General features: G+C 34.2%; 1 protein-coding gene across 4 annotated transcripts in view; it reads right to left on the bottom strand.

Annotated features, from left to right (window-relative positions):
- The window catches only part of MICU1 (mitochondrial calcium uptake 1), a 200081-nt gene that overhangs the window by 93876 nt on the left and 78218 nt on the right, over positions 1 to 27987 (bottom strand). Inside the window, exons 6-7 of one of the 4 annotated variants that reach the window (XM_027129934.1) lie at positions 10490 to 10552; positions 9558 to 9672 (exon numbers count right to left, since the gene is read on the bottom strand). In XM_027129934.1, the coding sequence (XP_026985735.1) occupies positions 9558 to 9672; positions 10490 to 10552 (178 nt within the window). Of the gene's footprint in view, positions 1 to 9557; positions 9673 to 10489; positions 10635 to 14991; positions 16375 to 27987 lie in introns of those variants that run through there. The other 3 variants (XM_027129936.1, XM_027129937.1, XM_027129935.1) reach the window with 3 other exon arrangements.

Genomic DNA, 27987 nt, shown 5'->3' with positions numbered 1-27987 from the left:
AGCCACACTTATGCCAAGATACAACTTAATGAATACATGCTTACAATTAGCTGCTTTAAAAAAGAGATTGGAAAAAAAAAAAAAAAGAGATTGGATATTTGATACTTAATTTATGCTCATTTTGAAGGACCCTCTTTACATGTGACTTAGTTTGGTGTTCACCCAAAAAACTATTTTACTTTTCAGTTTAGTGTCCAAATAGAAAAAAATTTTCTATTCTAATTAATTTTCTAGCTTTCATCATGTATATATAGATAGAGAATAGCTATAATTTTAAAAGTTTTAAATACTAGGCAGGATGCTAAGGGTACTTGGAGCAATATAAAATTTTAGTATGTATACTAAAGTAACTACTCAGAAAAATTCTTAGATACTTAGCCAACAAATATACATGGAGTACTTATTATGTGCCAGATACTGGGCTGGATACCTTCTCCAGAAGGGATAGTGATTAGGTAAACCATTCCATGACAACCACTATTTCTTTCCCTGGTTTCCTTTTTGCACCTTCAAATTCTTCAGCATAACAAATAAGCATTTTCTAAAGCTATTCCAGGAACAGGTAAGCAACACATCATTAAGCCTAAGCATAACCAAATACTATTAAGTTGTGGGTTTTTGGGAAAAGTCAGACATATAGAATGGACAGATACATTTGATTCCAGTCCAGCTTCTAAGAGGCAATGCAAAAAAGTGGGACTCATAGACCACAGCAAGATTTTTACACATCATCAATTACTGAGGGCTGAATTCCTACAGAGCCACCCCAATCATAAACAAAACAAGACATGGTAGAGGCTGAGGAGGATAGGACAGATGTTAGGTGAGTTATAAGAAGGGAAGTTTCTATAATCTGTTCTTGGGAAATGAAGGGAAGACTCTGGCAGGAAGGTAAACTGAGGTCCATTTGACACTGTAATGTATGGAGATGGATGGGTGGCTGGGTCACCTTTCTACCTAGAAGAGACCCAAAGAAGCCACATCCCAAATATCCTTTCATTCAAATATTTTTGGAATGACTAGTATTAGTAAGATACAGCGTTAGGTACTTTGGAGATACAAAGCCATATGGCATAGTTCCTACTTCAAGATATTATTTAGTGATAACACAGATACTGTCTAAACTTGCATCAATTAGAAATTCCTTCGAATTAACAAATACCTCTGGAGCTGTTATGAGGTACCATAATTCATTCACAGTTCAATGTAAAAAAGTTTTTAAAATTCTGATGTTTAAAACAAGTAAAATCTTAGCTGAGATATGCTATAATAATAATAATATTATAATAAATAATAGATAATGTTATAGGTTAGGGTACTTTCTAGAAGGCAGAGAATTTAGCCTATTTGGAGTTTTACTTTTCTTGCTTCAGGAATTTTCTCCCATTGATAAATGAGACCTAAGAAAGAGGGAAGCCTTCCCCGTTAGGCCTTCCTTTCCGAGAACCTAAGGAGCAGAGAAGGAAAACCAAGGGCAGACCTCCTCCTCTTCTCTGTTCTAGAGCTCCTATATGAATCTCATATATCACAGAGAAGGGGCTCCCTGGAAAAGTGGCAGAAAGCTTTACAGGCCAATATAAGCCATTCAAGAGAAGACAAAATGTATGCAGACAATAATAATTTTAGTGGCAGCATCAGCTCATAGAGTGTACAGAAAACACTCTTAATTACCTCACTCAATACTCTTTTTTTGGGACTTCCCTGGTGACACAGTGGTTAAGAATCTGCCTGCCAACGCAGGGGACACAGGTTTGAAGCCCTGGTCCGGGAAGATCCCACATGCCACGGAGCAACTAAGCCCATGCGCCACAACTACTGAGCCTGTGCTCTTGAGCCTGGGAGCCACAACTACTGAGCCCGTGTGCCACAACTAATGAAGCCCACGTGCCTAAAGCCCATGCTCTGCAACAAGAGAAGCCACCCCAATGAGAAGACCACGCACTGTAACAAAGAGTAGCCCCTGCTCGCCACAACTAGAGAAAGCCTGTGTGCAGCAACAAAGACCCAACACAGCCAAAAATAAATTAAGATAAATAAATTAAAAAAAATACTCTTTTGTTTTTAGAAAATAGGCCCATCTTGACTACTTGTATTGAAAGGGTAGAGCTACAGAAATCATGTGGTCTCAACCAGATTTCCATAAGATTTTAGGTCAATATTAGAATTCTATTAGAATTATTACAATATTACAATTAAAAAAATGAAAATGGATCAATTCAAATAAAACTATTCATAAAAAGCAAGAAAAGGCTAACAAGAACTGATTTTCTAATGGGTGTAAAATTATAAAATCTTCCTCAAGATACAGTCAAAATACATTTAGACCTTATTTTTGTATAAGCCACAATTTTGCTTCTTTAGTCTCTGTTCTCCCCTTCGCCTTGTGAACCCTCAGAACAAATCTCAAGCAATTGTTCCCAAAGGATAAACTTCCTTTTGCAGATGAAATAGTTTGATCTTCTAGTATAGTCACAAGGAGATTTGAGAGAGTTAAACACAAACACCACTTATTTCTTGTTAATGTGAACAAAATTCTTGTGTGGTTGTTGATACAAAGATGTAAATGCTTCAACTTTCTGTAACAACGGGCTCTACTGAAATGACACATTCAAATAAATCTCTGGCTCAAAATGAATTTAACTTAATAAACATTTAATATATTTAAATGCATTATTTTATTGTTTTGATAGAAGCTACATTATTATAAAACCAATGAGTTAACCGTAAGAACAGGTTATGCTAGCGAAAGAAGTTAATGGTAAACAACACAGTGAAATATAATATTTTTGGCCTTACGGCATGCAAATGAGTCTTTCTGAAGTTCTAAGCACTTTTTATAGGGTAAAATACCACTGAATAAGATTAACCCTTTTCTGCTTTGTCTTACCCTTCATAATATCAATTAGGCAATGGCAGATAATCCTAGACACAAAAATTACACAGAAAATAGCTAAACCAAATTTTCTCTATAACTTCCCCAACTCTGATGTGTCAATAAAACAGATTTGTAACTGCCTTAGATCTGTTAACAGATCTCAGTATGTTGCCTTGCCCATATTTTTTTTAATTTTTAAAATTTTTTTAAATTTTTTAACATCTTTATTAGAATATAATTGCTTTACAATGGTGTATCAGTTTCTGCTTTATAACAAAGTGAATCAGTTATACATACACATATGTCCCCATATCTCTTCCGTATTGCATCTCCCTCCCTCCCACCCTTGCTATACCACCCCTCTAAGTGGTCACAAAGCACTGAGCTGATCTCCCTGTGCTATGTGGCTGCTTCCCACTAGCTATCTATTTTACATTTGGTAGTGTATATATGTCCATGCCACTCTCTCACTTTGACCCAGCTTACCCTTCCCCTTCCCTGTATCCTCAAGTCCATTCTCTAGTAGGTCTGCATCTTTATTCCCGTCTTGCCCCTAGGTTCTTCTGACCATTTTCTTTCTTTCTTTTCTTTTTTTAAATTCCATATATATATGTGTTAGCATACAGTATTTGTTTTTCTCTTTCTGACTTACTTCACTCTATATGACAGTCTCTAGGTCCATCCACCTCACTACAAATAACTCAGTTTCATTCCTCTTTATGGCTGACTAATATTGCACTGTATATATGTGCCACATCTTCTTTATCCATTCATCTGTTGATGGACACTTAGGTTGCTTCCATGTCCTGGCTATTGTAAATAGAGCTGCAATGAATATTTTGGTACATGACTCTTTTTGAATTATGGTTTTCTCAGGGTATATGCCCGGTAGTGGGATTGCTGGGTCGTATGGTAGTTCTAATTTTAGTTTTTTAAGGAACCTCCATACTGTTCTCCATAGTGGTTGTATCAAGTTACATTCCCACCAACAGTCCTTGCCCATATTTTTCAACAGACTCACTCAACCTGAAAAACTTATTTTCATCTATAACTTCTATAACATTTTCATTAGCCAGAATGGCACAGAATGGTACCGCTATCTCCAAGCCACATACACTTTGTGATCAGCTCTTGACTTCAATATGGCAAGAGGAATAAAATATTATAAACTTTCACTTGAATGCTGCTGTAATTTCCCAAAAGGTTTGTATATTTGTGAGAAAGATGCATCACAATGAGGATGTAGTTTGTCAGTAAATCAAATTCTCCTACAGTGAAAGCCCACTTAATTAAATTTCTCTACTAATTCCTTCAAATATAAAGAGGGAATCAAAATCAGAACACATTGACCTATGCCTGATTTTCATTAGGTCTGTTCCTAGGTACTGAACATGCCGTAGCACTTTTTTGCTTTTGATTTTTCTGGTGGCTTTTCAAAGATTAATAGTAAATAGTAAGAATGCTTAATAATCAACTTTTTGATCATTTTATTACTGTCTCCTCAAGCTATCTAGAACTGTTTTTATGTTATTAGCCCACAGGGTCAATAACTTTAGTTAGAAAATGTGTGAAGACAAAGAACAAAAAATAAATATTTCATAACTGTCAGTGGCAAAGATCCTGATTCCAAGTTATATTATCATAACCTAGTGAATCTTAGCATTAGCTATTGAATGCTCCAAATCAATAAATAATATATAGCATTCAAGATAAACCTTGACAACCTTTCTCTGTACCTAGTTATGGAGAAAAATCTCTGACTTCAACTATAAGATTTAAAACCATCGCTAATGTTGTAGTTGGTTAGTGCAGAGAACTAAGCCATGCTTCTGTGTTCTCATTCAATTCCTATTAACCTACTTTAAGGATCAAAGGCTCTTTGGAAATTATTTAATAATAATTATTATTAACAGTCCCTTTATCTTGCCTAGAATGAATCTGAATTTATTTTATTAATGAGTAGTTATTTAGTAAATACTTAATATTCAACTTAATACAGATGCTATGGCTCACGTTGACAACTCTTCAAGTTAATCCTTCAAACCTGATCAGAGAGATAGGGTATGAAGCAACAGAATTTACGGATTAGGGTAAGAGGGGGATACAAATATGTGAATTCTGAATTATAAGAAAACTTGTAGTTATTAGAAAGTATATATACTTCTTATAAGAAAGCTTATTTAGAAGTAGATTAATTTAAAAACATGTTTCCCTCACTCCACTGGTGATGCAGACTGAGGACATCAATGGCTAAAAGAACGGCTCTCAATTCAGGATATAAACAGCAAAGTCAAGTCTCATGTTTGATAAAATTCCTTTTGGAGAAAACTGAAAAAAAATTCTTGCTTTGTTACTTTGCCACAATGCTTTTTATACAGTAGATATGTTTGTGATGAATATCATTACAAATTTGTAGCGAATATCATTACAAACCTATGATCACTGTCAGGCAGTTACATTCTAGGTAGGAAGATGGACAATAAAGAAGATAAATCAATTATCCACTTCTGGGTAGTTATCCAAAGAACACAAAAATACTAATTTGCAAAAATATAGGCATCCCTATGTTCAATGTAGCATTATTTACAAAGCCATGCCAATGGAAACAACCTAAGTGTCCATCAATGGATGACTGGATAAAGAAGATGTGGTATACATATAAATATAATGGAACATTATTCAGCCATAAAAAAGGATGAAATTTTGCCACTTGTCAAACCTGGATGGACCTTGAGGGTATTACGCTAAGTGAAGCTAAGTCAGATGGAGAAAGACAAATACCATATGATTTCCTTCACATATGGAATCTAAAAAAACAAATGCAGAAACAAAATAAAGCAGAAACAAACTCATAGAGAACACATTAGTGGTTACTAGAGGGGAAGGGGGTTAAAGGGTAGGCAAAATGGGTGAAGGGGGTTAACTGTATGGTGATGGATGGTAACTAGACTTGTGATGGTGATCACTTTGTAGTGTATGCAAAATGTTGAATTATAATGTTGTACACCTGAAACTTACATAATTTTTTTAAAAAAGAAATCAATTATATAGACTATTAAATAGTGACAAGTGCCAAGGAGTAAAAAGAAAGCAAAAAAGGGATTTAGGAGATGTGTATGCATAAGTGTGTGTGTATGACACAATAAAAGGTATTTAAAATTTTAGGCTGGCCAAAGAAGGCCCCCATTATCCAAAGCACATACAAAGAAGAGTGAGAAATTCATGCCACTGCTTGTTGTAAGCAAAGATATTGCTGCCAAATTGGTTGTTATTCTGGGTGTGTCCAAAAAATTCTTGTTTAGCTAAAAAAATGAAACTTCTAAAAAGTTTAAGTAAGAAGAATTAACTCTATTTAATGCAGGAAATTACACTGCATAACATGCATTTTTAGTAAAGCAGCTTTCCTTTTTTTTTCCTTTTTAAAAATATTTATTTGTTTGGCTGCACCGGGTCTTAGTTGAGGCACATGGGATCTTCGTTGCTGTGTGCAGGATATTTAGTTGTGGCGTGTGAACTCTTAGTTGCGGCATGTGGGACCTAGTTCCCTGACCAGGGATCAAACTCGGGCCCCATGCAATGGGAGCATGGAGTCTTAGCCCCTGGACCACCAGGGAAGTCCCAGTAAAGCAGCCTTAATTTTATTTTTAGGAGACGAATCATGAATCGAAAGAGAGAAAACAAATAATTTACTATATAAGGTTGTCGAATTTTATTTTAGACAACATGGTAGAGTTTCTAAAGTACTGAGAGGTTCCAACTGTCAATCCATTTGGGCAGAGTGTTTATATTCTTCAAAATGATGACAATTTCTTGAACATCATTGAGTCTATTAATTTTGAAAAAAACCCCAGCTAATTAGAAATACAACAGTCTTGCATTATCTGGGCTATGCTGTTCACGTTGCTGTGCCTGGTTTTCCACTGGAAATCTCAAGAACGGTCCATGTTGTCCACCAGAGTAACAGATGAATAAATATGCTAATGCACTTCCCCTAGTCCCAAGCCACTCCCTAGCAAAGCTTTTCGTGTTTAAAGAACTGCATTCCTTCTTGCAGGACAACCTGGGAACAATTTAGTGTATTTAGATGTAATGATTCCTTGTTATCCACAAAGAAGTTGATCCACTGAGTGCCTCATTTCTTATCATCCTAGCAGCAATTAGAATGTGGGAAATAACTTGTCTCACTGTAATTTCTGTGGCATATCTTCCTCCATGTCTTGTTAAATAAAGTAAACAATGCAGTGTACAACATTCAGATTGCAAGGATGCGTGAACTGCCCATTATCTACAGGAGATTTTTATGACCAGCCTTTCCACAGCCCAGCCTTAGAGAAAGAAGAGGCACTATGATAAGCTATGGCTTATCACTGTTGAAAATGTGACCACAGCAGTAAAGCCAAGTGACAGGAGCCCATATGATGGGATGGCCTGGGTTCAAACCCTGAATCATCTACTTACTGTGGGACTTGAAGAAAGTTCTTTAATCTTGTGTATGCCTCAATTTCAAAATGAAGGTAATAAACTACAAACATTATAGGGTTGATATGAGGAAAATATATGTGTAATTGAAGTCCTCAAAGGAGAGGATGAGGAAGCAAAGTATTTGATGAAATAACAGTTGAAATTTTTCCAAATTTGATGAAAATTATTAAACCTACAGACCCCAAAACTCAAAGAATCCCAAGACAAGAAACATAAAGAACACTATTTCGAGGTACATAATAATACAGAAACCAAACAACCCTGCTAAAAACCACATCTGTGGTTCTCAACCAGGGATTATTCCTCCCCATTCCTACTCCCCCGGGGACATTTGACAATTTCTGAAGACACTTTTGTTTGTCACAACTGGGAGGGGAAGAGTGTGTGTGACTGGCATCTAACGGGTAGAGGCCAGGAACGCTGCTAAACATCCTATAATGCACAGGACAGCCCTCACAACAATGAATTATCCTGCCTAAAACATCAGTAGTGCTAAGGTTGAGAAATACTAAAAGCAAATAATAATCAAAAGGCTTAAAACTAGTGATAAAGAGAAAATCTTAAAATCATATCATAATTTCCTCATTCCTGACAAATATAGAAAGTATATGATATTGTAATATTAAGCATTTTTTGGTAAATTACTCACCATGGTGAGCCAGGAGCTGAGCACCAGTAAGTAAAGGCGCCCAGACCTGTAGAGCTACTTGGAGGGGTTTCCAGAACTCACAGGTCAATGTGACCTTTTTTTTTTCTAACCTAAATTTACGGAGCTACACAGTGTGCAAAGTATTCTGAAGATTCTGCTGTGGTTCTCCTGACACTTAATCACAGGTAAGAAGTGATGGGACCAGAATTTGAACTGAAGTCTGTTTTGAAAACACACCAAAATAATAATAATACACAATTTAAGATCAAAAAATGCTCTTAGTTTACTATCTTGGATCTTCATAACAAGTCAATGCACATCTACGTTGCTAGAGCAGTGGTCCACTACAAATTTATTCAGATACTTTGGTAGCCCAAGACAGCTGTGGTAAGGCCTATTAGTCTATATTTCTTCATTTTTCTGTCAATTGGAGGGAAGAAGAGTGAAGAGTAGTCATAGCTATGGCAGGAACCGTGTACGTCATTTATTGAAAACTGTTTATAGTTTTTAAAAAAATTTTTATTGGAGTATAGTTGATTTACAATGTTGTGTTAATTTTGCTGCACAGCAAAGTGAATCAGTTACACATATGGATATATCCACTCTTTTCTAAATTCTTTTCTCATATAGGTCATTACAGAGTACTGAGAAGAGTTCCCTATGCTATACAGTAGGTCCTTATTAGTTATCTATTTTATATATAATAGTGTATATATGTCAATCCCAATCTCCCAATTTATCCCTCCCCACCCCTTCTCCCCTGGTAACCATAAGTTTGGAAAACTGTTTATAGTTTTATCTTTATAGGTGCCTAGCCTGGAGAAGGGAAGGAAGATATGGTTATTTTTGTTTGATATGTTCCCCCATGGAAAAAAAATTGAGAATCACTTCTTTGAAATATATAAATCAGATCTCTTTGGATCAATTTAGGTAGATTTTAATAGAATGTACACAGAGAGCTAGAGACATACTTTTTTTTTTTTCTGAATGGTTAAAAAAAGTCACACTAAAGGAAAATAATACTAAGAACACTCATAGTAGCATACTAATCAACAAAATTGTTTAGCTTAGAAAAATTAGAAATTCATCAGTGCTCTAAATGAGTCAAATTTGAGTTCTGTGTTTTAAGAAGTTATCTTCCAAGGTTGAAAAATTAATATTGAACACAATTAGAACAAGCGAGCCAATCTTCTTCTTTAGTAGAGGAAATACTAGATCAATATGTGTTTTACTGAGGAAGTATAAACATTAATTAGGGCTAGAGGAGTAGGCAATATATAATTTATCTTGAGCTTCAAACAGTTAAAAGTAGATGTGACTTCACAGTTTTGTTCTTTTTTTTTCTTTTAACTTTACCTTTTAACTTTATTTTCCTTCCTCTTTCTCAGGTGGTTCTATATACAAGTTACAGAGAACTCGAAATGAAATTTGATGTAACTTATCGTTCATTAACTTTGCAAACATGCCTTGTTTCCCCCTCCAATCGACTTAACTCTTTTTACAGTCCTATATATTCCCTATAAATGAATAATAAGAAAAGTTTATACTTACTAGAAAGAACAGTCGTAAGGAAAATGTAGTCTGAAAAGGATATGAGTCCACATTCTCCAAGGGTGTAAAATATACTGCCTTCGTCAGCAAATTTTTCTCGTTCCTGGGCAATTTTCTATTGAATGTATGGGTTCCACCAAAAGATAAAAAGAAGATATAACAGAATGAGAATATAAATAGTTAGAGATGAATCACCATTTATCTGACAGTTTTATGCTATTTATCATAAGCACTTCTCTGATGGCCATTCCAAATTAATGGATCCTTTACAGTTTTTAAGATGATTAAAATTATAAGAAAAAAGATGATTTTGTTTGTTTGTTTCAACACTGGTTTAATGTGAACAATGGAATAAAATTTTCAATTTTATGAACTTCCATTTAACATATAACAGGCCCACTTCAGGGCTGGTTTTACCTCTTAGTTTGAAAAACAATCTACCTTTTTCTATAGAGGTATTTAAGGTAGAGAAAAAAAAGAAAAACTAAAATAAAATCAGTTCTAAATGCCCAAGAGAAACTATACAACTAGTAATGAGAAATGAAGAGGTAAGCAACTATTGTAAACACCCACACAAATGCTCAGAAAACTAATTTCTGAAATGCTAATTTTAACTTTTACCTTATGAACCCCAAGAACCTTAGTTTGGGAATGTAGAACAGTTTACAAAGTAAACAGCATCTCTGAAATATAATGTCAAGTCAGACACACACCAAACTTTAGGCATGAGTTAATTTAATTACATTTACTGTGACCTTGATGGAGGCTCCTAAATTTCAGCTATTTGAAGAAACTCTCCCAAAACTTAGCTTTTACTCTAAGTATGTATTTATTTTCTTTAATCTATAAAGCTCACAAAGAGAGTTAATTCTCAGGTTCAGTAATGGTCTATCTGGGAAGTAGTCTCTTCCTGGGTGTTTAAGGTAACTTACCCTGTTTTCTGATTTGCTACCAAACCATAAACTTAGTGGTGACATTGAAGATACTTTCAAAAACTGAAAAGGATCCACCAAAGAGTTAGACTTGAAACACATTTCCATAAGTTCTGGACCAACCAAAGAAATTTCAGGAATTATTCTGGGTACCAAAAAAAGAAATAGGAGGTTTTAAAAACCCAAACCAACAAAGCACAATCAAAGTAATAATATCATGCAAGCACAAAATAAGAAGCAGCACTGCAAGCATAACCTTGGGAGGAGTATCATGAAAATTAAACCAGCAAGCACCACCACACCACCATCCAGGTACACAACTATCCAATAGGTTACCTCTGTCTAGTGAAGGTCCCATCATACACCACAAAGGAAAGAAAACTGGTTAACCAATTGAAGACACAAGTACCAAATGAATCATCATGATCTTCTTAGTAAACCCACTCAAAACAGCCTCTACTGGATATCTGCTTGTAATAGGAAACAGTAACCATGGACAGGCAAAAACCCATAGTTGAACGCCTGCAAAGTGGTAAGAGGTTTTGATGGCAGTTTCTACTTAGGAAACTGCTTCTGACTCATTTGTGATGGGCAGAAAGCCTGGTCTGGCCTGACAGAATTTAGAGATTACGTCTTTGAGCCAAAACCAAAACTGAGCCCCCAGTCCAGTATGTTCAATTAAGGTTAGATCTCATATCACACTTGATCATCTACCAACAGACTAAACACAAATTTCAGACAAAAGAAGGCTATTGGATGAAAAGAGCAGCAAAGCTGTTCACTGGGAAGTTAATATTTTAATTTCTCAAAAGAAAAAAATGTACATTTTTAACATTATCCAAGATACTGCAAAAGTAAAGCATGTGAATAAGAAAAAATACACAAAATGAGAACAGGCTGTCAAAGGCATACCATTACTAGCCAGAATAAATTTGTATAGAAGCTGAGTAACCCATGTTAATTATGTAATCATCTTACGGAGAGACTGCTATAAGCAAATAAAATAAATAATATATTGCGATCCAGAAGTCGAGAAACAGACAAAAGTCTAAGGACAAACTGAAATGAGGCAGATAAGCCAAAAAAGCATATCTAACATTATTTTTCTAAGAACCATCTGGACTATGCTGCTGCTCAGAAGATAAAAAGAAAAATCCAAGTTTGTCCACAACTTTTTATTTTGATATACTTTCAAACTCATAAAAGTGGAAAGATCCGTATAAGGAACTCTCATATGCTTTTTACTCAGAATCACCAACAGTTTATGTTATCACTCTATTTGCTTTTCATTTTATGTAGATACATATTTTCTTTTACACCATATTGAAAGTTGGAGACATATGCCCCTTTACACTTAAATACTGCAGTATATATTTCCTATGAACAAAGACATTCTCTTACATATTACAGTACATATTTCATAAAACCAGGATATTTAATACTGATACATACTATTATCTAATCCACAGTCTATTATCAAATGTAGTGAATTGTCCCAATAATTTCCTTTCCTTTATCTTCCCCCCAGTCCAGGATGTAGTCCACAATCATAAATGGCATTTAGTTGTCATGTCTTTTTAATCTCCATTAATCTAAAACAGCTTTCTTTGCCCATCTTTATTTTTTCCTTTGGAGGTTTATGCCCATCTTTACTTTTTCCTTTGGAGGCTTATTATTATTTTTGATTGTGGTAAAATTCACATGACATAAAATTCACCATTTTAACCATTTAACCATAAAATGTGTGGGCCTTTTGGGTTTGGCTTCACGTATCATATTTTGTAGGTTCATCCATGTTGTAGCATCAATCAGTGCTTCATTCCTTTTTATCGCCAAATAATATTCTATTGTATATATACCACAAATTGTTTATCCATTCATCCACTGAAGGATATTTGGATTGCTTCCACCTTTTGGCTATTGTGAATAGTGCTACCATGTACATTCATGTACAAGTATTTGTTTCACTATCCGCTTTCAGTTGTTTTGAGTATACACCTGGGAGTGGAACTGCTGAGTCGTATCATACCCCTATGTTTAAGTTTCTGAGGAACAGCCAACCTGTTTTCCACAGCGGCTACACTATTTTGCATTAATACCAGCAATGTAAAAGGGTTCCAATTTCTCCACATCCTCAATTTTCTTTTTCTTTCTTTTTTTTTTAAAATTATATCCATCCTAGTGAGTGTGAAATGGTATGTTATTAAGGTTTGACTTACATTTCCCTAGTGCCTAATGATGTTGAACATCTTTTCATGTGTCTGTTGGCCATCTATATTATCTTCTTTGGAGAAATCTCTACTCAAATCATTTGCCCATTTTTGAGTTGGGTTATTTGTCTTTCTGTTGTTGAGTTTTATAAGTTTCATTATATCAATATATTCTATACACTAAACATATCAGATATAGGGTTTGCAAATATGTTCTCTCATTCTGTTCATTGCCTTTTCACTCTCCTGATAATGCCCTTTGGTGTACAGAAATTTTAAATATTGATGAAGTTCTATTTGTCTATTTTTTTCTCTTATTACTTGTGCTTTTGATGTCATATCTAAGACTCTATCACCAAATCCAAGATCATGAAGATTCACCCCTGTTTCTCTAAAAGTTTTGTAGTTTCAGCTTTTATATTTAGGTCATTGATCTACTTTGGGTTAATTTTTGTATTAATGTGAGGTAGGGGTCCAACTTCACTATTTTGCATGTGATATCCAGTTGACCCCCTACCATTTGTTGAAAAGATTATTCTTTCACCACTGAATGGTCTTGGCACACTTGATCAAAATAAATTGACCATATATACGTGGGTTTATTTCTGGACTCTCAATTTCATTCCATTGATCCTTGTGTCTATTCTTATGCCAGTACCACGCTGCTTACATTTTTATAATTTTTAAAAACTGTGGTAAAATGTACATAACATAAAATTTACCACGGAACCATTTTAAAGCGTAAAATTTGGTGGTATTAAGTACAATCACAATGTTATGTAACCATCACCACTACATAGTTCCAGAACATTTTCATAACCCCATTTGGAAGGAAACCCCTTATCCATTAAGCAGTCACATCCCACTGCCCCCTCCCTCTAGCCCCTGGAAATCACTAATTTGCTTTCCATCTTTATGGATTCATATTTTTGGATATTTCGTATAAATGGAACCATACCTAGTTATTTTCTTAGTGGCCACTCTGCAGATTACAATTAACATCTTAAATTTACAGCAACCTAGTTTGAATAAATACCAACTTAGTTTCAATAGTATTAAAAAACTCTGTTCTTGTAGAGTTCCATTTCCCTTTATGTTATTTTTGCACATTACATTTTTATACAGTGTGCCCATTAACATAGATTGATAATTACTGTTTCATGCATTTGTCTTTCAAATTACAGAGGGATAGATAGGAGTTATAAACCACAAATAAAATAATGCTGGCTTTTATATTTACCTATGTTGTTACTGGTACTGGTGTTATTTCTCAATATAGCTTCAAGTTACTATCTAGTGTCCTTTCTTTTCAGCCTTAAGTATTACTTCTAGCATTTTTTGTAGGGCAGATCTACTAGCAACAAACTCCTCCACTTTTGTTTATCTGGGAATGGCTTAATATCTATCTCCTTCACTTCTGAAGGATAATTTTGCAGGTATAGAATTCTTGGTTGACAATTTTATTTTTCTTTCAGCACTTTAAATATGTCATCCCACTGCCTTCTGGCCTTCATGGTATCTGATGAGAAACTGGTTGTTAATCCTATTGTGTATAGTTTGTGTGTGGAAAGTTGCTTCTCTCTTCCTGTTTTCAAGATTCACAGTCTTTAGTTTTGACAGTTTGATTATAATGTATCTCAGTGTGAGTCTCTTTGAGTTTATCCTATTGGAGTTATTTAGCTTCCTGGATGGGTAGATTCATATATTTCATTAAAGTTGGAAAGTTTTGAGCCATTATCTCTTCAAATATTCTTTCTGTCCCCTTTTCTCTCTCCTTGCCTTCTGAGATTCCTATTGTACATATGTGGCACACTTGGTAGTGTCACATAGGTCTCATAAGCTCTGTTCATTTTCTTTTTTTGTTTCTCAGACTGGAAAATATTAATTGACCTATCTTTAAGTTCACTAATCATTTTTCCTGTGTATTCAAATCTGCTGTTGAACCCCTTCACTAAAATTTTCCTTTCAGCTATAGGAAATTTTCAGTTCCAGAATTTCTATTTGATACCTTTTTATAATTTCTATCTATTTTTTCCTATTAGTTCATACATCATTCTCCTTGTTTCCTTTAAGTTCATTGCCTGTAGTTTCTTTTAGCTCTTTGAGTATATTTAGGACAGTTGATTTTAAGTCTGTCTGTAATAAGTTGCAATATCTGAGCTTTCTCAAGTGTAGTTCCTATTCCTTTTTTTTCCCTGGGCCATACTTTGTTTCTTTACAAGCATAATGTTTTTGAAAACCGGACATTTTGTATATTACAATGTGGTAATTCTGGAAATAGGATTCTCTCACCTCCTCAGGGTTTGTTGTTGCTGCTTGCATGGGTTGTAGTCATTTCTTTAATAATTTTTGTAAATTCTTTTGTAAATACTTTGTCCAGCATGGTCACTCAAGTCTCTGTTTCATACCTTAGTAGTCAGCTAGTGATTTGACAGAGATTTCCTTAAGTTCCTGGATCCAAAGGGTGGGGAAAAAAAAAACCTCTCAAGATCCTTGCAGACTGGCTCTGTGTTGGCATTCTTTCAATGCTTAGTCACTATTTATAATTCTGCCCTTGCCTTCATTTCTTGCTTGCTTGGAAGCTAAACATCAGCCAGAAGTGAAAGGTTAGGGTCTGTTGGGGTTTCCTCTAAGTATTCATTTGGCCCTGGGTGTGCACATGGCCTTCCAGATTCACCAGTATATGGTAGAGCATTTCAAAGTCCTTGTTCTCTCACCTATCTCCTGCTGCAGCCTCTTCTTTCCCAGCTGTTTTGGTTTGTCTGCTGCTTGTCTTCAGCTGCTGTGGCTAGTATATTTACCTTTATGCTTTTAACAAATGCCACCTGGGAGGTCACCCCAGCCTTAAGAAAGCTCCAAGGTAAGCAAAACAAACACAAACCCCCAAGCTGATTCCTCATTGGCCAGACAGATCAAGGCCCACATTCACATTCTCTGAAAACAAGGTCTGCCCTGCCCCCTCTGGCACCAGGGAGCTATACCAAGAACGCACAATCTTTATGGCTGCCACTGTGTTGGGGGGTGGTCATCAGAGAAGTTAAAACACCACAAGATTCTCTTACCAAATTTCAGCAGCTTCTTTCTTCTTCAAGCATTCCCCTAGTTGCTTAAAGTCTGATTAGTTAGATTCCACAGATCTGAAAAAGCTGATTGACAGTTTTCACTACCTTAATTATTGTCTTAGTGGACGTGTGTAGTTTTGGCGTTACCTACTCTGCCAATTTTGGTCTCTTTATACTTTTTGACCTGGAACAATTTGAAAAGTACAGGTGAGTTATGTTGTAAAATATCCCTCAATTCGAATTAGGCTGCTGTTTCCTCATGATTACGTTCATATCTATTATATCTATTATAAACTATGAATTCATAATGATATCTCTAATTCCATTCTAATACCACAGAGCACAATTTAGTCTTGTCCTTTACACACGTGTTACTCCCTTCTGCAACAGAGAGAAATCTGGTTCCCATTATCCGCAATATATTTACTCATTTGCTCAAGCTTAGAATACAAGGAAGATAGTTTCACAATTGCTAATTATCCCTGCAAAAAACGAATGTATCATCTAGAGTTCAATATCTGTTACAGTTTTAAGTAAAATCTACTTATGGTGAAATGCACAAATCCAATATACGATTCAATGAGTTTTATAAATACATATCTGAGTAACCCAGATATATATTTGGGTTATAGAACATTTCTGCCATCCCTGATGTTTCCTTTATGCCCCTCCACAGTTAATTCCCACCATATTTTTGCACCACAGATTAGTTTTGCTTTTTCTAGAACTTCCTATAAATGGTTATCACCAGTATATACTCTTTGATGTCCAGCTTCTATGGCTCAGCATAATGTTGGGGAGATTCATCCACACTCTATTTATCAGTAACTCATTCATTTTTATTGCAGAGCAGTATAATACCAATAAAATTAAAAATATTAAAAATAAATAATTTATGCAAATTATTTTGCATATAATTGTGCATATAATAATGCACACAAGTAATATCACAATTTATTCATTCCTTTAATGATTAAACAGGCACTTTCCAGTTTTTGGCTATTCTGAGTTTCCTCAAAGTTGTACTTCTTTTACTTGCACCATCAGTGTATTAGAGTTCTAGTTGCTCCACATCATTGTCAACATTTATGTGGCCAGTTTCTTTAATTTAGCCATTTTAGTGGTATCTTATTGTGGTTTTTTTGAGCATTTCCCTGATGACCAAGTGTTTTAAGCACTTAGTTTATTGACAATTAATATATCTTTCTCTGGGAAGTATCTGTTCAAGTCTTTTGCCCATTTTTAATAGTTTATTGACAATTAATATATCCTTCTCTGGGAAGTATCTGTTCAAGTCTTTTGCCCATTTTTAATTGGGTTGTTTGTCTTTTTATTATTGATCATTATATGTTCTGGATGTGAGACTCTTTTCAATGTGTTAGCCAGACTCCAAAATAACCCCAATGTTTCTTGCCTCCTTGTGTATTCATGTCCTTGTGTAGACCTAGTCTCTTCCCACACTGAATCAGGGTTGGTCTGTATAACTAATAGAATACAGCAAACGTGATATTTCTGTTTGCAGGGCTATCTATGAGACCTCTGCTGTACTGAATACAATTACAGGGACCAGGAGAGGCCAAAAGAAGGTCAAATTGCTGTACATAAGAAAAAGTTGAAGAAGACATCTGGGAGAAAAAATATAGAAGGAAAAGGGACCCTGGAAAGGTGAGCCAAAAAGAGGAAGGAGACGTGACCAGAGAGTAATAGAAAGTATCGAAGTTGGGAAAACAGAGAAAAGAAAGCATATGAGCACATATGTGCACACATGTGTTTGAGAGAAAGGACAGAGAATACATGTTTTGCAGTAGCTCTTTAAAAGCAAGAAAGGGACTTCCCTGGTGGTGCAGTGGTTGAGAGTCTGCCTGCCAATGCAGGGGACACAGGTTTGATCCCTGGTCCAGGAGGATCCCACATGCCATGGAGCAGCTAGGCCTGTGCGCCACAGCTACTGAAGCCCCCGTGCCTGGGGCCCATTGCTCCACAACAAGAGAAGCCACTACAATAAGAAGGTCCCACTCGCCACAACTAGAAAGGGCCTGTGCGCAGCGGCGAAGTTCAGTTGGGTCTTCGCACTTGGTGAAGACCCAACGCAGCCAAAAATAAATAAATTAATTTTTAAAATAAATAAATAAAATAAAAACCAGAAAGAAAGATGTTTAAAGAGGACTTTTAAATTAGCCATGCTTTGTGATGTGCCCTGTGCAATACAGTCTTCTAATTCTTTAGTAAAGGTCTACATTGTTCTTCCATGCTTCAGGAGTTGGGGTGGGGGTAGAAGGAGACAGGGAGAGAAGTTACATTATGTTTTCTGAGGCATCCACTTGTCAAAGAGTAGTTCAGGTACATTTAGGATTACACAACTATCTATCAATATTAACTCTAAGAATTTATAAGTGTGTTTTCAAGTATCTAAAACTCCAAAGATAACTGTTATAAAATTCATGACATATATTAATCACAAACACCTAAACTGTCATAAAACCATCATATTTGATCCCTCAAATTATTTAAAGTTAGGAGGAGAATTGAATAAATATGTCAAGATTTGGAAAGAAGTGGGAATTACCAGAAACCAATTTTTAGACTATTTTGTGTTACATGACAGTTTGTTAGCTGATATTCTTAAATCAAAGGCCTGATTCTACCATAAATGATATCCTCAAGTCAAACAGCCAAGGCACAAGGAGAATCTGTGAAAATAGATATATTGGAGTTTAATAATGAATAAATTTTTAAAAGCACCGAAGTACGGTGAAAATGGAAAATCAAGATTCAAAGGAGAGTGGAAGGAAGGTTTTTGGTTATTTTTTCTTATTCCTAAAGTCTTATCAGTGTTTAATTTTGCAAATTGAGAATGTCAAGTAAATCGTTCCTTCACTTAATCTTTTGGATAAAGTTTAATCTTTGACTAAATTTTAAGTCACTTTTGTCCTAAGCAAATACCATTTATATACTTCAGGGGTGATATGGAGTCACAGTGCAAGGAAAACATAATCTTCCTTAGCAGATTGGTAGTAATGTTCATTTTCTCTCACTGTCTCAGAGGTGGTTATTTATATTTTTTGTTCCTAATGAACATTTATATTAATATGCATTTTTACTAGTGAAATCTATCACAAGGATTTGTATTTAATTCAATATAAATAATAAATTCAATATAAATAAACATAAGACAAACTAAAAGGAAGAATTCTATATAAAAGTCAAAAGAAATAGAATATATTTCAATTCTATTGTAAGACCATATAATGTGAGATTAAGTAATATATTAACGTATCATTCAGTAAAAAAATTTATAGAAACTTACATTAAAGCTCCTGAGGTAAAATTCTAGCAACTACTTCAGTGTATATGCTGAAAATTAAACAGAACTGGGTATTTTAAAAAGAAGCTATAATTGCAGATACCTTACAGAGCATTATACTATTTTATGCATCTTAGAAGCTACATATCAGACATTACTCTAATCACTTGAAACTCTGAAGTTAAGGCTGTGAAAGTGGAATGCAGGTAAACTGCTCACAATAGAATTTCTATTCAATTTACTGACAAATGTTCCTCCTGTTTTGGAGAACAAGACTATGTAAAATATTTCAAAGCAGTGTGCTCACTGACTTAAAATGAAATTTAACTGTTTTACTATTCATTTACATGACCTAGTCTTAGATCTTATATGTTTTAAAACTTAAAACATGGCTACAGACTCAACATCACTAAAACATTCAAATTACTGACCTTAAGTACAGGCAAATAAATTAATAACCTCATAAGAATGCTGGTATTGATCTCAACTGCAACATATCCTGAATCTTTTAATTTTTTAGATAAGCAGAAAGACTTAAGAGTAAACTTACAGCAGATCAGCAAAGTAACTACTACACTTCTCAGGTAGTCTAAAACCTCAATTGTTTTACCAGGATGGCTTTGTGCTGAAGCATTCACACTCTGGTTTCTGACCAACCACAAAAACTTATAAAACATCTGGCTAAAGTTGCAGGTACCATCAGGAGCCCTGGGACTGGGAATTCCAGACATGATTCCAAGTTGTTAATACTCACAGTGCTCAAACAGTGAATCCTGTTATAATAGGATTGAACAAAATAGGGCCAATAATTTTGTCTTCTAGGACTCGACTGGATAAAGCCAAAGAGAAAAATCACATCTAGGAGTTTAACCTCATTATTTATTCTAGTTAAGATCCACTTTTCAAGTTCTATAGTTTGAAGTAAACTTTTTTCTATCGAGTAGAAGTAGATGCACTATGCCAGCAAAATAGATGCTAACACATCATCTAGAACCTCCAAACATCTCTGGTATATAGAAAATCTGATAAAGAACGCAGCTTTATTATTTAAATTAAGATGTCATCCTTTATGAAACTGAAATAATTGGACTGTTTTAATATTAACATTTCTCTATATTGCTGAAATACATTTCGAAGCCTATCTAAATCCCTCAAGAAGTACTTGTGTTGTATTTCAAAAACAAATTATTGATAATAATATGCTTCTCCCAAAAGATGCAATTTCAGCATATAATTTCCAAATTACAAATAGTATTTCTACCTAAGGTTGGGGTGAGGGCAGGGAGAACAGGTGTTAGAAAGAGAAAATTCAGCAATTTCCCCATGCAATTAATGCTCACTCTTCATTATTTAGTTGGTGTACAGATAGATGCCAAAGCCTTTTGTAAGATATCAATCTTAAACAATCACACTATTCTCAATCAAACAGAAAATGTTGCACAGTTAAAATATGAGTTATTTTTCTTCCCCCATCCCATACCTGAACTTGCAGAAGATAGAATTTGGGGATATGTCAGATAAAAATTAAACTGAGATGTTTCTAATTTACAGTACTTTATGATTTCTACTTCTGACTCAGAGTTTCCAAACTTTTTAAAGGTATTATTGCATTTGAGGCAACAAACACAAATTACTGTGCAACAAACTGTGGAAGGTGAATGCTTAAGATTCTGGAAACTTCACTCTGCCAGAAAGCCATTCTCTTTTCAGTCCCCATTCTAACCACTTTAGCTCTGAGAAAAACTCCAAACACCTAGAATGCAAATGTTTTCCTATTTCATTAACTAGATGGGTAAAGAGAATATGGATACAAATGAAGATGCTTAAAAAAAACAGTGGCAGAAGATTTGATTAAAGCAATGATAAAAATTCAAAAGTCTACTGGAATAGGATTAACTTCAAAGAAATGATATAACTTTATTGAAATGATTTATTTCAGTCCTCAGTATCTGATGAGGTGTTCTCAAAACCCTAGATGGGAAAAATCATCAACTCTATTAGTTTCTACCACATTATGCCTGCAAACTTGCTTCAAGGCAGCTCTGGGTGGGAGAATCTATATTTTGTCATTATTGATTATCTGCTACCCAAATCTAAGAACTTAATTTTGAATATTGGCCATTCAAGTCAATCAGTGCTGAGAAGAACTGTCCTGAGCTCAGCAGCAGTCTTGGTTTCAGTCACATGGGTTAGAAAAGGCTTCCCTATCACTTCATGGGAAAACAACCTCACATACAAATTTTGAAAAATAAGTCAATATAGTATTTCACCTTCTCCCATTTGGAAAAAGTTATTACAAGAAAAAATGCACCATAAGAACAAAAATAAAAGAGTTTCATTCTGAGGATCACTGTTCACACCCTTGATTTACACTGTTCTAGTAACTATCATCTCCCAGGAAATCCTTTAGAAGAAGAACTTTTCAATCATTTTGAAATCAAACATTTTTAGGTATTCCTTGAATACCACCAACCATTAAAGACATATCAAGAATTTTAAAATTATAGTTTGCACGTTCTATGCCAGGAACTGTGCTAAACACTTGCATTACCTCTTTAAGTTCTCACTGCAATTCTATGAGATAGGTGATACTACTGTCTGCACTAAACAGATGAGAAAACTGAGGGTTAGAGAAGTTAAATAAGAAGCCCAAGGTGACAGTGCTATAAAGTGGCAGGACAGGTCATGGTCTGACTCCAGAACCCACGCATGAACTATTATATGTTGTACTGTATCAAATGCACAGAAATACATCAGGTGTCTATACTGTTTGCAATTTCTAAAATTTAATGCAGATTGAATATTTTTGGAGCAAAACATAGTTTATTATTGTAAAATATTAATCTTGAGGCTTAACTTGTATTAGCTCATTTATCTTGAAGTTGAAAATCTAGTTAATGATGTAGGTGCACATCATATTTTTATGCCCTGATTTGTTCAAATGTATATTTTAATCATTTTCAAAATGAGTATCATTAAAAGAATGTAATGATTCTCTATAATCTTCTTAATTAATAGATGTTACATTGATCTATAATTGGAGAAGCTTTTTATTTATATATAAAACTTCTAAAAAATGCACCATGGCAAAGCCAAATATGCCAACCAAGAACTATCCTCACACTTTCTCTGCAACCAAAGGTCATCAATACATATCAGTTGAGAACCCATTTTTACCAGAACAGAAGAAATAAAATGTTTTGAGTGGTTTTCATAGAAATCTATTTGTGTAACTTTGAAACATGCTAGAGTGTTTGTGCTAAAATAATTTTAAAACGGAAGTTAGTTTGGAACGAAGTCCTCTCATATCAAAGTGAATTTCAAATCTTGTTTCATGATGGAAAAGCTAAACATAAAGGTGTTGGAAATGTAATGGTTAGTCATGTTTATGCTTTCAAATCAACAATGATAAATCAAATGGGTTCACAGATGATCCCAAATTCAAACACAACAGAATCTAAAATAAAAATGTATTTAAAGACATCTTAATAGAAGTCTTAATATTTGGGACAACCAAGTAAACTATACCCTCCTTGGGAGCACTTAACGATTATATTATTGTTTCTCTGTTCAAGATGAAAAATCAAGCACATGGTTTAAATCAACAGACTTTAGTAGTGGTGGAACTCAGAGACTGGAAAGAGACATTATGGATACTCCTCACAGCAATATAATAAGTACTGACACCATTCATAAGCTGCATCTGAAGAATAGCACTCATACTATGCTACCAGAAAAACAAAATGATTCCAGCCTCTCCACAGGCAATAGGAACTTAGCATGCAAAGGACAAATTCCTGTAAGGAAGCAAGCAAGAAAGTCCTCTTGTATAAAGTAACTGCTCATTGACCTTTGGAAGCTTAAACAATTTATACTAGTGTCACCAAAATGAGTGATATTTATAGAACCCAGTATAAACAATTCCTCCACTACCTATTCTAAGAAAAAGAGTTTATTATTTTTTAATATAAAATATAATTATTTTATATATAATATAAAAAGCTTATTAATAAGATATCCTTAAGAATATAATAAAACTTGATTCTGAATCCTTGATCAACAAAGGATACTACCTTCAATAGTCAAAGTTTAAAGAAGACTGATGCTCTTTGTCAACTACAGAGGTTGACTACTCAATGCTGCAGGTTCTGGAGACTTTCAAGTTCTTACCAATTCCTACCTCTCTTCTCTTCTCCTCATTGTCTAGTAAGGACACCTAAGTGAGACAAGTCATTTTAAATCTCTAAGCCTTAAACCACACAATTATCAAAGGAGAGGAAGAATTTTTAGCTGCCTCCTACAAACTGTCCTGCCGTAAACAGAGAACTGGAAGTGGCTGTCCTCAATCACAGGTGTTAACACCTCATTTGATTTACACTCCTTAGCACTCTGCATGATGGTTGTGCCACAGCTATTCTAAAACAAAATCTCCAGGATTAGAAACATTGATAATGGGATTATCAATAAATTATTCTGATACAGTAATTTAAATATTTGTTGGTTTGTTTCAGAATGCAATTAAAGGCAAAGGTGGTAAAATAATCTACTGCACCAATAACAGGATGATTGGTTTGGGGGTTTGGTAAGGAGACTACTAAAAATATATACCATTTTAAGAACAAGGAAGCACAAGAAAAATGTATAAAAATAAACAGCACTTTGTGACCTTCATTAATTAAACAATTATTTTAAACCAAAGGATGTTCTAATTAAGCTTAGTTTATATTTTTATTAAGAAATGCAAGAGTAATGTTTTTTAATGAATATATTTTGAATACATTTTAATAGTTTATAAACTATAATTAAGAAGTCTAAGCCTTCAAAGATCAATTTGAAAAGTACTTCTTAGGCGTGTCCTTGAAATCCTCCTTTGTCAGCCTACAATCTATATATTCTTTTTTATGATTTTCTCCATGTATTTGCTGCTTTTCCATTTAAAGTTGTTGATTAGCTCAAAAAAGCAAAATGAAGTCTTTCTAAATGTTCCATCTGTTTCCCCTTAAGTCATTTTATTGAGCAAAGTACAACTAAGCAACTGCTTATCTGTATTTATTATTTAAGAAATTTCAAAAGAAAAAAAAAAACTACTAATTTTTCACTTGAAGTTACTGTTGTCTCACCATCCCTGCTACAGTTCAACTAGGAACATGGCATCCCTACTAAGACTATTTAAATGACCCAAGTAACTGAGTATCCATTATACAATGATTAAAACAGTTTCTTGACCTTTAGTGTGACACATAATGTTAAAACTTCCTTTTAAGTTATGCTAGGTACTACATTCTCAAGGACTTGTGCAGTGTTTGAATTGTCATATTAAAGATTTGTTAATTTAAAGTGACAGGAACTGAATCATTCTGAAGGGAGCAGGGAAAGGACATGAACATGCACTGAACCTTTGTCCCTGAAGCGTTACTATGGGTTTTGAAACATTAATTAATTTAAGGCACATGCTGCTGAGTCAGTACCTGCCAGAAATCCTGATCAGAAGATGAGAAAAAGAAAAAAAAAATGACATTGTTTGATTATATGAACAAAAACTCCCAAATCAAATATATTTATATCACAAACTATTATAACATATAAAGGACCAAATGTGATTTGGAATAAAATCACTGAACACCCGAAACAGGAAATGAGGAATACATAAAAATATTTTATATATTATCTGCTAGGTACAGTAATAAGACAAAACAAAACAAAAACCCAAATAACTCAATTCTTAACCTCGCTGAAATAAAACATACAATTATAGAAAAACTTCACATTACTATAAAAAGAAAACACATGAATAATTACCTATTTCTTAAAGAAAAGGGAAAGCAAACACTTAACTTTTTTCCATGGGTAGTGAAACCATTTCTTTAATTAAGGTTTCCTTTAAGGGTATGTCACTATCATTTCATGATATACTATTTTTTAACTTCATGGCAAATTCATTGCTTTACCACCTATATTTAACACATAGGCAACCAAACTCAGATGAGTTTAGAGGATTAATAACTACTCTAAGGAAGAGTTCAGAATGACTACTTAGGAACAGGTCTCTTGCAAAATTATGTTGCACTAAATAAAGTACTATTCATGTTAGTAACAAAAAGCCAGCCATCATGAAGGCTGGCACTGTTGAAGCAGTTTAAGTTAGCTAATTCAGCTGGGTACCACTCCAAAGTACCTTCATATACCAAATGGTTTTAAAGATTTTTTTTCAACAAATAAACTTCACTGGCTGTGAAATAAAATTTGACCTGAACTTATCATACTTCTCAAACCAACCTTAGTAGCATGATAAAAGTTCTTGATTGAAAAATATATGCTATCGACAATTTACAAGCCCAAGGCTAGGACTGATGTGACAGAGACCCAAAGGATTTTACAGTACTGTGATGAGATGAATCACTGTGAACACAGAACAGCTCAGATATGAGAAATCAAACCAGAGGTCTCTCTTCAGTTCATAGACTAGCCATTTAATCCCGGCCAATTGCTCATTACAGAGATAGCACAAGGAGATTTTTATAGCTGATTTAACTGGAAAGGAAAGAACAACGGAGAGAGCAATTATGAAGAGCACATGCTTTTCTACAGCATTTCATACAAACCGAGAAAGAAGATAACATACATGATAGCAGCTAACTCCTTTCATAAATTGAGTAAAGGGCTGAAAGTCATGCAAAATAGCTATAATTTGTAGAGCCAGATACTTTGCTTATTGTCCTGATTTTATAGTTACAGAAGATAATTGACACTCAGACGTTAAGTGGTCTCTTGCCCAAGGTTATCCATCAAGTATGTGGCAGTGTCCATATCTGAATACAGGATTGTCTATATCCAAAACCACATTCTCTCATCCTGTGCTATTACACACTAACAAGTACAGCAATCCATAATTTTGTATTTTTCACATTCGTTGCAGAATACTTACATCTACTAACTGTTTACATGTAGCTTGTCAAATACTTAGAAGCTCAAATTGGAAATCCCTTGTAAAATATTTCAGACACCAAAACCAGATTTTCTGAGGACTGCAGTGTGTTAAAGAGAACTAAAATTGTTAATTTGTAAGAAGAGAGAAAAATGAGAAAATGGTTTTAAAATAATTTAAAGAACTTTGGATGGGAAAGAAGGAAGACAAAAAAATCTGAGACTAAAAATAAAACAGGAAATTACAACAGGTGTCAAAGGATTTTCTGAAATGCTGAATCTGTACTTGATTTCATTTTGGTAATGTAATTACATTTTAAACTTTTGCTTGTCTAAAGACTAACTATAATGAGTAGCTCTATTCAAATTATTCTACATTTAACACACAACCGATCAGTATTTGAAAGAGTAAATAGTTTAGTTTGTAACAGAAATACTATTTTCTCTGCTATCTTGACTACAATGAGCCAGGATCCAGTTCTCGAAATACAGATGACACTTTTCACCTTAAGAGTGATGCCTTCGATTTAAAAAAAAAAAAGAAAAAACGACAGCATTTTCAAAATGCAAGTGGTGTTCATGGCATATGAGAAAACAATGGTGCAAATAACAGTGAAGTTGAAATTCTAATTTCTAAATTCAGGCATTATAATTTGTATATCTCTTGTTTTCTTCCTTTAAAATGAAACACTATGTGGTTTCTCAGGTTAATATTGGCTTCTAGCTGTACTTCATCAAAGCAGAAAAAATTAACTTCAATACTCTTACCAAAAACAACGTGAAATAGCAAGTTCTTTCTCGCACAAATAGCATTAAGTTAGTAAAATAAAAGAAATATTTGATGAGAAATTTCTATTTACAAATAGATCATACAGACAAATAGCTTAGCTATATGAAAGATGATATAGCATAGTCCTTAAGATGGTGAACTCTAGAGCCAGACTACCAATTTGGAATCTTGGCTCCACCACTTACTAACTGTATGATCTTAGGTCAAAAAAAAAAAAAAAAAGTTACTTAACTTTTATATACTTTAGTATTTGTAAAATAATGAAAATAGTAAGCTATCTAAAAGAGTGGCTGTGTGGCTTAGAGTAATTATGTATAAACACTTAGAACACTGTTTGGCATATTATAAACACTCAAAAAACTTCAACTATGCTTCTTTTTCATATTATTATGATTAGTAGTAGTAATAGTTCCCTCAAGAGACAAATAGTCAAGCATTTTTCATTTAGATTTTACTTTCAACTGGAAAAATAAACCACTGACAACCAATGAGTGGATATGTTAATGGGGTTTTTTAAAAGGGCTCAATTATCACCCCTAAAATAATATATAATTATGAAAATATTTGTGGAGAACTTCAGCACTCGAAGAACTGAAATACTTTATCCTCTTAGAATCTGTTACACTTTTTAGGGCAAATGGAAACATGGATCAAAAAGACATGGAGCAAAAATAAAAAAATTCTGCCTATACATTCACATTTATCAATAGAAAGACCTGAATAAATACATCAATTCACCAAGAATTTAGAATTGACTGGTTTCAAGTCTCTGGAAACCAAAAGAAAGAGTGAGAGAGATGTGCCCAATTAACAATGCAGAATTCATAAGAACATCAATCCTGCTATAAAAATTTGAGCAAAATTAAAGCAATTCAAATAAATGTGAAGATTCACCAAACTCTATCCTATAAGAATTTCAGCAACACCCCCCCAATTTACCTTTGTTTTATCTGCAATACAATTTACTCTTAGAAGACAGGAAATCCCTCACATAACTTACTATACATGTCAAGGAGTAATAGTAATACTAGACCTTATTCTAGACTCATATTTTACCTGTGATATGAAGTAAATAATCACAACTCAAATAAAGCATTAAAAGTATTACATTACAGGAAAAAAAAATGTGTCCACACTCCCCTTGGGGAACCACGACTTTCCCTTAAAGGGAATGGAATTTTAAACTTCATTTACCAATATTTTTAAAA

This window comes from Aethalodelphis obliquidens, unplaced genomic scaffold (genome assembly GCF_003676395.1).
Source record: "Aethalodelphis obliquidens isolate GAN/ISIS:26980383/991018 unplaced genomic scaffold, ASM367639v1 scaffold37, whole genome shotgun sequence".
Lineage (NCBI taxonomy): Eukaryota > Metazoa > Chordata > Mammalia > Artiodactyla > Delphinidae > Aethalodelphis > Aethalodelphis obliquidens.
The sequence above is the reverse complement of the archived record's forward strand: the minus strand, read 5'-3'. Positions and strand labels throughout refer to the sequence as shown.